This window comes from Etheostoma cragini, chromosome 6 (assembly GCF_013103735.1).
Source record: "Etheostoma cragini isolate CJK2018 chromosome 6, CSU_Ecrag_1.0, whole genome shotgun sequence".
Classification (NCBI taxonomy): Eukaryota; Metazoa; Chordata; class Actinopteri; order Perciformes; family Percidae; genus Etheostoma; species Etheostoma cragini.
Genome location: NC_048412.1, coordinates 19145999 through 19157191, shown reverse-complemented (window position 1 = coordinate 19157191; position 11193 = coordinate 19145999). Strand labels below are relative to the sequence as shown.

The following is an 11193-nucleotide window of genomic DNA, read 5'->3' as shown; positions in this document are numbered from 1 at the left end:
TATATATATATATGTATATATGTATATATAGTATTAAAGAATAGCTTCAGAAAACTCTACTGAGAAACTGATGATGCATAAAATAACCAGAAAAGTCTGCTTAAGGCTAATCCAGTGTTTACCAAAAGGTAAATTATCACATTGAATGAAAAAAATCATATACAAATTTCAAAATTACCATAAATCATTCCTGCTCATTGATTTAAAACATTGACCACCACAGCTTTATACACCTAGATATAACAGTCAGATGTCACTGTATAAACAATGTGGTAGACTAAATTTGTTTTTGCTTCACAGTTTCACCATATCACCCAGGTTTAGTGTTAGCTGGCAATGAGGAACACAGGAACTAAAAGGCATCACACAGTCACATTAACAACAACCATGTTCTAAGATCTTGTTTTGTTGTTGGACCAAGAACGCAGGGCTTTCAGTTGTAACTGGCCGGGAGCACTCAGCTGAGGTAAAGATGCAAACTGCAGAGCACCACAGATCCCTGGGCACATTAAAGTTCACAGGCCCAGCCACACCAAAAGAACATTCCACCTTACACAGGCTCCCTGTCTCACAACTCTCTCTGTGTCCACCATCTACCCCCCTCCCACTATCTGCCCCCCCTCCTCCATATCTCTTATCCAGATGCAAAGAGCAGTCAGTAATCGGATGAGAGCAGATTTGATTCAAAAAGGCTTCCCTTTAAAATCTCAGCCAGTAGGATTTAAAACACACTCTCCTACCTCGCCTCTTACTCTCCAACACCCCCCACCCCCATCCTAGAGCAGTCATTTAATCACATGGAACAATTACAGGGTCCCAGGAACAGAATGGCAAAAGGATAACAGCACGACCAAAACACTCAAGCAGTCATTACAACACTCATTATTGAAACAATTTACAATCTGGAAACTAAGGCCTTAAATCCCCTGTTACCAACTTCAGGGACGCTGTAGTCATCAGCAGTTTAAGGCAGGACACCCATACTGTACCTGTTGGTGTTTGGAGCACGCCAATAGTATTTTAACACGTTTCAGGACATTCTTCCATTAACTTTAAGCATTACAGATAGATAAAGGATAGAGTCCAGGGGTAAACAATTAAAGCAATTCTTTTTATTTTATAGAGTCACTCCCTCCTTCTTTCATTCCCTTCCTCTCCTTTTCTCTACAAACAAATTAGAGGCAAATCCACTTGGTCATGTGTTTTGACAGGGACTTTCATTCAAATAGTGAAAGAGAGAGAGAGAGAGAGATTGCTGCAGGGACGCATTTGATAACATCAAAGCAAGTATTCCTTCTTATCAGCTTTAAGGTAAGAGAAAAGGAAATAGCATCATGACAAGTAGTTCCTCAGAAGAGGGAAAAGTAATTTGTGATAGCCACACATGTACAGTAGAAGGAGGAGGGTGTTGTTGTTGTGGTGGGTTATATTATGCTGCTTTACCATGAAGTTAGTGTCATGTGTCTTTGAACTGCTCTGTTTCTGTTAAATCAGCTTTGTGACTCTGCCTTTTTCACTTGTGCCTTGATTACATTTGTCACACTGCATGAGTTTGTCCATTAGGTGATTGGTTCAGTGCTAAACGTCTCTCATTTAATCATGACAATATCAAATTCAAAAGCCATCAACATTAGGCGAGAGCTCACTGGAGTGTTAAATGGCCCAAACGACCTGTCATTGCTGTGAATTTGTTAAGAAATGTGAGAGGTGATTGGCTGAGAGCTGATGACATTGTTACAGGACATACTGGTTTGTGTGTACATTCAGGGTAAGGATGTGTGCTATCGATAGGTGTCATATCTTCTGAAGAGCAAATACTTTCCCTGTTAATGTCATGCTTGAATATTCATGCAGTCTGCGTGCAATTGGTGTGTAAGTGCGCATGAATGCGTATGTAGGTGTGTTCTGTGGGTTTCCGTCTATGCTCCTGCCTTGTTTATGAACGTTTGCAAAATGGACGAGGGGCCAGTTTGACTTGCAAAATAGTACTTACTTGGAGACTGGAGTAAGGTTGCTGTTACTGGAGAATTTCTCTACAAATCGCAGCCATTTTCTTGATTGACTTTTTTGTAACTAAATTTTGTTTTTCGTTGTCTCCACCTCTCTTTCTTCTTCATTTCAGGATTATCAGTTTTCCTGCTATCTCTCCCTGTCTCCATTGGTGACAGTGCCTAAAAACCATCGGCATGGGTGAAATGGAAGAATTGCGAAAGGAGGTGGAGAGTCTCAAAGACCAGATCACAGTCAGTAGGCCCATCCATATCATCTTTAATAGGCAATTTGACTGTCAACAGCATTCATTATTATCATTGTGTGGCTTTGCTTTTCACTTTAAACTGAATAATGTATAATTCATAACCACATCTTAGCGCAATACTGGCAGTAACCTGACTACCTGTGTTTGTATCTGCTCCCCAGGCAGCTCGTAAGACGGTGCAGGACACCACACTGCAAGACGCAGCCGCCGGGATCACTGTGGTGGGGCGTGTCCAGTTAAAGACCCGGAAAACACTAAGGGGTCACCTTGCCAAGATCTACGCTATGCACTGGGGCGCTGACTCCACGTAAATACACAAATTGAAATGACAACTCTTGTTTCATTTTACAGCCGAGATCTAATAGGTTTCTAATCAATACAGCACAAATTAAGAGTTAGGAGAGCCAATAAATGCAATTCTAATTGGTATAGTAGATTTGTGATGTACTTTTACCTGCACGAATTAAGAGGAACATGCCTCATTTATTAGCTAACATGTCTTCTTTCTTTTTTTTTCTTCTTTTTTTTAAATCGCTATCATTGTTACACCACCAGGCTGTGTGTCAGTGCCTCACAAGATGGAAAACTCATAGTGTGGGACAGCATTACAACCAACAAGGTAGGAAAGAGAAAAGGAGAGGGGTAGCATAATTACAGTGATGGTGGTTGAGGGCAAATGCACACCACATGAAACTGAGCCAGCCGTAACTGAAACAAACTTTGCAGTGTATATATCCACCCTTAAACATTCACATGTACACATGTAATCTCACTGCTTAAAACACCTAAACACTTGTCTTCAAATCTTAAGAATTTCTTTAAAACAGTAAATATAAGTGAATGTCAAATTCACAATCAAATTTTAAAAATACACATTTAACAGAAATGTCTGTTATATTACCATGGCCCAAGACCTTTGGCAGACACCAATGTGTTAATGCAGGACCTTATCGCTTATATACCACAAAGCTGATTTAGAAAATATGTTTATAGGGCATTTAAGTGTTTGCGGCTTACGCTCAGAGTCAGTGATTTAAGTCCTTTCGCTCCTGTGTGTCCCAAGGTGAATGCCATCCCTCTCAAGTCATCGTGGGTGATGACTTGTGCCTATGCACCTTCAGGGAACCTAGTGGCTTGCGGCGGTCTGGACAACATGTGCTCCATCTACAACCTCAAGGGCAAGGACGGAAACGTCAAAGTCATGCGTGAGCTGGCTGCACACACAGGTAGGACAATGCAGCTCAAAGTTACATCTTCTGAAGTCATTGATGCTCTTACGTTGGGCTTGACTGAGTCCTTCATGTCTCGAGGCTCTTCACATGTTATTTATTTGATTGCCCAGGTTATCTGTCCTGCTGTCGTTTCCTCAGTGACAGTGAGATTATCACCAGCTCTGGAGACTGCACCTGGTAAGGATATAGTATAAGTAACTGAACAAAAAAGTATGCTGCAACTTTCCTCTCTGTTGTTTAAAACAGAAATAAACATAGTCTTTGGTCCGTTTCCTTCTAGTGTACTATGGGACATTGAGACAGGGACCCAAAAGACCATCTTTGCTGGGCATCAGGGAGACTGCATGTCCCTGGCCGTGTCCCCAGACTTCAATTTTTTCATCTCAGGGGCATGCGACTTCACGGCCAAACTGTGGGACATCAGGGAGGCCCAATGCAGACAGACCTTTGGAGGCCATGAGAGTGACATCAACGCAATTGGGGTGAGTAGGAGGAAGATTTCCACCTCTCTTTTGTATCCAATCTCTGCCTTGTTTGGTCAATGGAAGCCTAGTTTCTAATAACTTATCTTTCTTCCAGTTCTTCCCGAATGGTAACGCAGTGATAACAGGATCAGATGACGCCACCTGTAAGCTGTACGACCTGCGAGCTGACCAGGAACTCATTACCTACCAGGACTCCAGCATCATGTGCGGGGTGACCTCCCTGGCCCCCTCCAAGTCAGGACGCCTGTTACTGGCTGGCTATGACGACTTTAACGTCAACATCTGGGACACACTGAAATCTGAGAGAGTGGGTAAGTACAGGTGGAAAACAAAGATGATGATGTAAATTTAGAAACGTCAAATTTTTAGGCATCTAAAACCTCCAGTGTTTAATTCCTGATATGCGATCAGGAATTGGAGGAAGTGTTCTGCATTTTCTGTGGTACTCAGCTTGCATCATGTTTTTTTCTTCTTTGCCATGGTCTAGGAGTGCTGGCTGGTCACGACAACAGAGTGAGCTGTATTGGAGTGTCCTCAGATGGGATGGCGTGTTGCACAGGATCCTGGGACAGCTTCCTCAAGATATGGAATTGAAGCTGTTCCTCACCAGTGAGCAGAAAGAGAGCCGTTAACATCTGCCTGGGTAAAAGTGAAGAAGATAAAAAAGAAATTGTTGTTTGAGGGAGGGGTTGAGGGACGCAGAGGGTGAGAAGAGGGTATTTTAATTGTGCCAAGTCCTATCTAATGTTGGAGAGGGGTTGTAATGAGAAGCTTTTCTCCTCTGATATAGCACTCTCACATTTCTTCTTACGTTATGGGGAAAATTAGGGGTGGGACAAGGGGTGGGGGTCTCAGTAAAAGGTCATTCCTCCTAATAGTTTCTTATATTGCTGTTAAAATAACGATATGCACATTTATCGCAGCAGTTCAGAGGTAACCCAATGAAAACAGTTGCCAAATGAAAATGGTAGCACACTGGATGAGAGAGAGATGAAAACATGTCAAGTTAAAGCCTGTGTAAGTTCACATTAGCTATACTAATATGCTGTTTGTCATATCAAAGCATAAGTTGTGTCCTATAAATAATATGAGCATTTGGATTTTTTTGTTTCCGACTGTTTGTTCTTAGTTTTGGTAGATTCCCTAGATGCTTTTATTGACTTTTTCATTTTCTAACTTTAATTAAAATGGAGTTTTAGTGCGCATTTGTACATTAGTGTTTGAGTTGCTGTGTGTGATTGTTGGATAAACTTTTTTAGGATTCGGGGTCCAGTAATTTGACCACTCCCCCCTCCCCCTCTGTAGCTAGACCTGAAAAGTGCTTTGGGTAAACTGTTGAAATGACAGATGGGATGACAAAATGGTTTTCATGGTTCACTAAGCACTTACAAAAAAATAGATGACCCCATTTGTCTCGGGACAGGATTTTTTTGTGTAAAAGTTACATGGATAACAGCTATTGTGTGCATATGAGCAATACATCTGAATATCTGTGTGAACGCATAGTTTTTACCTCTGCATCGTACAAAATAAACTTATAGCAGTTTATGTACATACAGAAAAATGTCTTAGTTCAGAATGGAATTTGGACTGCCCCTTTTCCAACACACCACAAAGTACAGCAATACTGTTTTTAAAGATTGCCTAATAAATTTGGGATTCTGCATTACGAGTCTTTAGTGTTAATTTCTGATATGGTGACTTTGATTAGAACATATCCATATTTTATTCTGAATTAATGACACAGGAAATATGGCTTAAATATTGCTAAGCACATTTAAAAGACATCAGCATTACCATTTTTCATGTACTTACACTGGAATATATATAAATATTTATATCACTTTCAGCTTCCCACTAGTGTTGAATACTGACACTTCGTTGAAAGCTGTTGGAATAAACAAGGATTTGTGGCATTCAAGTAGAAGAAGTTGCATGAACATAGAGTTTAAAGTTTTTAATGCAAATAATTTTTATTTATATTTACAAGAGGACAAAACAGGATCAATAACAGCAGTAAAAATATACACAGGTCAAAAGTTTAAGACAACTGTACACATAAAAGCTTGTTTAAAGAGATAAGTGTCAGGATTGTGTACACGTTGCTGCAGTGAATCATCGGTTCTCCTTATCTAAAGACACCGCTTGCATTCTGCGGTCCATCGGTCCCAGCCTCTGCTTATCTGGGGTAGACATCTTCAGCTTCATCTGTAAAGTGGGGAGGACACATTACCTCAGCAATTTGTTTACTTTCTGTGTTGGTATTCACTTAAGGACTATTAAATTTCTCAACAGCCACTAGCAATGAATGCATGCTTGTATCCAATACCTGAGAACGTTGGCCCCTGGGTGAGTTGGTCCCTTTAAGGATCTGCAGCGGGGAGCGCCCTTCAATACCTTAAAAAGGAAGGGCAATGTCAAACTTCTTCTCAAAGATATCGAGAAGCCACAACAAAACAAAAACTACACACCTTTCTGCTTCAGTTTTCCAGACTGTCCGTTGATTTCCATGGTCGCTTTCTTCACGGCCACATGGACAGCAAGAGGAGAAGAGCCTCCTTTTCCAGCCTGCACTCTTCTAGCTCTTGGCTGAGTGGCACCAAAACCTTTTCCCAACCACTGCGGCTTGAACACCACCTGACTGGGGCTCTTTGAGTCAAAGGTGGGGCAGCGGATGCCGGCGCTGAGCTGTGGCTGCTCTAGTGGAGAAGGCAAAGAAGATTCTTCAACACGCCCTTTAGTTACCTCAGATGATGACTTTGCTTCCTCTGACTGGACATGGGAACTGTCTAAATCACTGGGGAGGGAAGGCTCAACAGGTGACTCTGGTTCAACAGTGACAGATGGAAGGGCATAAGAATGATCCACACCATCTCCAAGTTGCTCCACTTCCACACTTTGCACTGGGGATGAAGTACTGTCACTGTGCACCTCAGCAAAGATCTGGGATGATGTTGCCCCCTCATGGCAAGTTATCAGGCTCATGCTCAATCTCTTGTGAAGAGGAGACTCTTTTGCTTCTTCAGCTTCTTCCAGGGTAATGTCGGTCTCAGTTTCAATATCCACATCCACTTGGGGTTTCTCAAGAAGAACAAATGGGCTTGAGTCACCTACACTTTGGAGAGGGGTTTGCACAGGAGTGGCCAGGAGATAAGCATGCTCAGCCATGGAGCCAAAGGTGTGGGAGGACTGAGGAGGCAGAAGGGGCTCAGTGGAAGCCAGCTCTTCACACTGAGAGACCTCTTCCTCCACGGCATCATTGGAGAATTTCTGAGGGGCTTTAGGGACTTTGCCTTCAGCCTCATTGTGCAAAAGCATGCTTAGGCGGTGGGCAAAAGACCCAACTGTCGCTGTGGGGTACAATACAGAAACATTGTTAGAGGACAGTTTGCAGGTGAGAAAAACCAAGCTGAAAGTTAATATTTACCAAATATTTACCTCTCATGACTTCTCTGATAGGGGTGCGACAAACACCAACAGTAGGTGAACGGGGATCAGTGAATGCCAGTGGACACTCAGTTTTGGACACAGGCCCACCGAGCTAGGAAAAAAAAAAGAAGGAGTTTTTAAAAATGTTTCCACCACACATGATTTCCAGTATGTGGGGTAGCAAGCCAGCCTGCTAACCTACCTGAATAGGTGTACGAACAACCCCTGTTGAAGGAGAGCGTGGATCTATCAGATCACTGACTCGACTGTTTTTGATAGCAGGTTCTGGTTTTATTGGGGCAGAAACCACCATCTTGCTCTCACTGGATCCCATGACGCTTATTGAACGTTAACTGGCTCACAGGAAAAGAAAGGAATACAGTTTAATGTCTACCAGAACAAGGTGGGGGGAAAAAAAACTGAAAAACACGACAGAGAACTAATAATATGGTATCAAAACCTCATCGAAGTACATAAGACAGTTCACTAGTATAAAATACAGATAAGCTATTTAAGGATTCATGTTAAAGGTCATTTAGAAATATGCTGACAACACTTGCCCCCCTAACTTAACTTTAAATTACTGCCTGCTCGTACAACATTGATAACTACATACCATGATTGCAATTTAACACAGAATGTTTACACAGCTACTTTAACTACTCTGTCTACGTAACTATTACATTACACACCTACATTAGCGTTCAGCTAGCTAAAAATGAAAAAAACTAGCTTGCACGTTAAAAGCAAGCTAGCTTAACTAAGGTCAGTTAGCGTGAGGTTTCTCCATTATTTTTAAAATAATCAGATAAAACTGTAACGTTGTGACAGTAACGTTAACCTTTAGACGTAATGAGTTTGAAAGAGTGCAGACTGTTTTACTTAAATTACCGAGGAGCACCGAGGCTTACCTTAAACGAGACGAAGACAGTGGATCAAAAGCTCTTTTCACTTTCCACACTTGCGAACAAACAGGGAAAACATGCACGACTTTTAAAACATTTAAATGGCGGGTTGCGTGCTTGCTGTTTTTAAATGAACCAATCAGCGTGCGCGTCCTCTCCGCATCCTCGATCCGGATTGGCTAAGAGCAGGGCGTTCTAGAACTGGGCGTGGGGTCATGCTGCATTTGAACACATTTGAAATTTGAAATGAATGCATTTGTTTTTGTCACATGTGGGGAAGAAAATGAAATGTTACACTGGAGCAATTCTCCTAAAACCTGCATTGGCATAATCAAACTGCTTAAAGTAAATATCAGATTTAATAAAGTTACACTTTTTAGGGAAATCAGGGAGAACAAAGCCCAAGAACGTTGTTTTTTTTACATATGTGAAAATTAATCTTGAACAATATGCAATTATACTCTTTTAAAAGCGGACATTAACGTAAATATGGATGTTGGAGTGTCGGAGTATTGGAGCGTAATAATTATAGACTTTTCATGCACAGTGTTAGTTAAAATCATTGTATATTTTCAAAAGATAATTTGAATTAACTACATTTGTATAAAATGTGTTGACTAAGTCAGTACACATTATCTGTTGGCACACTTCAGGCTCCAAATATCACTTGACATACTAACTAAAGAAAGTAAATTTAAAGTAAAAACTCTACAGTTGTACTTAAAAATCCAATATTAATGCTTAAATACAAGTCTACCTTCTTTTATTAGTGCCATTATTCATAACATAATTAAGAGTTACATTTATTTAGTTGTCATTTGTTTCATTCAATAACTTTGTATTTATTTTATGTCTGCCATTTTATTCATTGATAAAGAAAAAACAATTAATGTGTTTGGAATCAAAGCTTTATTGCTGAATATTTTATTAAACATTGCAGTCAGGATACAACTAGCCCGAACACAATTATAGTGCAACGATTATGTTACAATAGACAATATGGCATATGGCATTATTTTACAACAAAGCAGTTTTACAAGAGCAATATGAAAAAGAGCAAAAGGTGGGAGGAGCCCAGAGAAACACACACACACACACACACACACACACACACACACACACACACACACACACACACACACACACACACACACACACACACACACACACACACACACACACACACACACACACACACACACACACACACACACACACACACACACACACACACACACACACACACACACACACACACACACACACACACACACACACACACACACACACGTTATCCTGGCTGATATTTGATTACTGAAAAATTAAATAAAGTATTACAAAAAAACTTGCTGTAGCACTTCTGATTAGCGTTTGTACTCTGGACTGGCCCACTTCTGCGGAGAGCACGTTTGACAAAAAGCAGTACTCTTTCAATGTCACAGCAACATTGTACCTTTAATCTACATATTTGCAGTACACAGGTCAACTTACAACCTGCTCTTAAGACAAACTGTAAGAAAATTGAGTGTCTTGATATACAAACCGTCCACATTGCATGTATCATCATTCTTCTTTTACTTTCGTCACTAAGAAAAATTTTCAAATCAACAACAAAAGTGACAATTTATGAGACCCAGTTCTGAAGATCAACAGAGTAAGAGTAAATGTGAGGACCATCAAACATGTAAAATACAGTGACATGACTGTATTGCTGCTGGCTGCGTCTTTCAGGTAGACACTAATACTGCAATATTTGATAGAAGTTATTCAAGCGCACGACCACAAGATGACGTCTCTAGGATGGTGGATAATTCACAGTGCCTTCCTCGTCCATTTCTCTTTAACCGTTACCTCTCTTATTCTTCTCCGCTTCATTCACTCACCCAAACATTTACCTCCCAGCAAAACACATTCACACTCAATAAGCCCTGCCCGGGCTGATTTTCATTCAGTCCCACCGTCCACCTCTCTCTGGCAGAAGTGAGCCAGCAATGTGTCCAAGTCCCGACGGTCTGCTGCAGCATACAGAGCGCTCTCTCCCATCATGCTGAGAGCCATACGCAGGGTGGACCAGATGTTGTCAGACATCATGGTGGCCGCGGCACCTCCAAGCCCCCTTGCAGCTCTTGCCCCATCCCCGGCGGCCTGGCGTTGTAGAGACAGAGCTTCTAGGAAGTGCTCCACTGCCTCTCTGAGGATAAAGTAGAAGGTAAGCAGGACAAGAGCTCATTTTAGCCAGAGTTTCTGGTATTAGAATTACCTAAATACTTTCACACCAATAAGATAATAGTTGATGTAATACAATATACAACATGGTATAATCAAATACAATAATGAAACATTTTTCCTGACAGTTTTTATATATACAGTAGTGTGAAAAAGTGTTTGCCCCCTTCCTCATTTCCTGTTCCTATGCATGTTTGTCACACTTAAGTGTTTCGGAACATCAAACCAATTTAAACAATAGTCAAGGACAACGCAAGTAAACACAAAATGCAATTTGTAAATGAAGGTATTTATTATTAAAGGTGGAAAAAAATCCAAACCATCGTGGCCCTGTGTGAAAAAGTGATTGCCCCCTAAACCTAATAACTGGTTGGACCAGCCTTAGCAGCAACAACTGCAACCAAGCGTTTGCGATAACGTGCAATGAGGCTTTTACAGCGTCCTGGAGGAATTTTGGCCCACTCATCTTTGCTGAATTGTCCTAATTCAGTTACATTAGAGGGTTTTCGAGCGTTTAAACAGCCTTTTTAAGGTCATACCACAACATCTCAATACGATTCAGGTCAGGACTTTGGCTAGGACACTCCAAAGTCTTAATTTTGTTTTTCTTCAGCCATTCGGTGGTGGACTTGCTGGTGTCTTTAGGATCATTGTCCTGC

The 11193-nt window shown here is 41.1% G+C and overlaps 3 protein-coding genes across 9 annotated transcripts in view; 1 reads left to right on the top strand and 2 right to left on the bottom strand.

The window, feature by feature from the left end:
- Nucleotides 1–1287: 1287 nt before the first annotated feature.
- On the top strand, nucleotides 1288–5635 carry gnb3a (guanine nucleotide binding protein (G protein), beta polypeptide 3a). The gene is made up of 9 exons (XM_034874297.1): nucleotides 1288–1311; nucleotides 2123–2243; nucleotides 2419–2564; nucleotides 2813–2876; nucleotides 3321–3483; nucleotides 3600–3666; nucleotides 3770–3971; nucleotides 4069–4285; nucleotides 4462–5635. Exons 2-9 carry the CDS (start codon nucleotides 2187–2189, stop codon nucleotides 4566–4568), a joined length of 1023 nt encoding a protein of 340 aa, XP_034730188.1. The 5' UTR covers nucleotides 1288–1311; nucleotides 2123–2186; the 3' UTR covers nucleotides 4569–5635.
- A 413-nt stretch (nucleotides 5636–6048) lies between these two features.
- cdca3 (cell division cycle associated 3) lies at nucleotides 6049–8429 on the bottom strand. Of its 3 annotated transcripts, none has more exons than XM_034874269.1 (6): nucleotides 8315–8429; nucleotides 7606–7756; nucleotides 7413–7515; nucleotides 6446–7324; nucleotides 6304–6371; nucleotides 6049–6182 (listed from the first exon to the last, which is right to left on the bottom strand). In XM_034874269.1, the coding sequence occupies exons 2-6, from the start codon at nucleotides 7735–7737 to the stop codon at nucleotides 6090–6092; spliced, it is 1275 nt and encodes a 424-aa protein (XP_034730160.1). In that variant the 5' UTR covers nucleotides 7738–7756; nucleotides 8315–8429; the 3' UTR covers nucleotides 6049–6089. The 3 variants fall into 3 exon arrangements, with proteins under 3 accessions (XP_034730160.1, XP_034730161.1, XP_034730162.1); XM_034874270.1 differs by having other exon boundaries at nucleotides 7606–7774; nucleotides 8315–8398; XM_034874271.1 differs by having other exon boundaries at nucleotides 7606–7822; nucleotides 8315–8346.
- Nucleotides 8430–9744: 1315 nt separating this feature from the next.
- The window catches only part of pex5 (peroxisomal biogenesis factor 5), a 13194-nt gene continuing 11745 nt past the window's right edge, over nucleotides 9745–11193 (bottom strand). For all 5 annotated transcript variants that reach the window (XM_034874171.1, XM_034874174.1, XM_034874175.1 and 2 more), the window contains one exon: nucleotides 9745–10499. In XM_034874171.1, coding sequence (XP_034730062.1) covers nucleotides 10253–10499 — 247 coding nt within the window. In that variant the 3' untranslated portion in view covers nucleotides 9745–10252. The remainder of the gene's footprint in view (nucleotides 10500–11193) is intronic.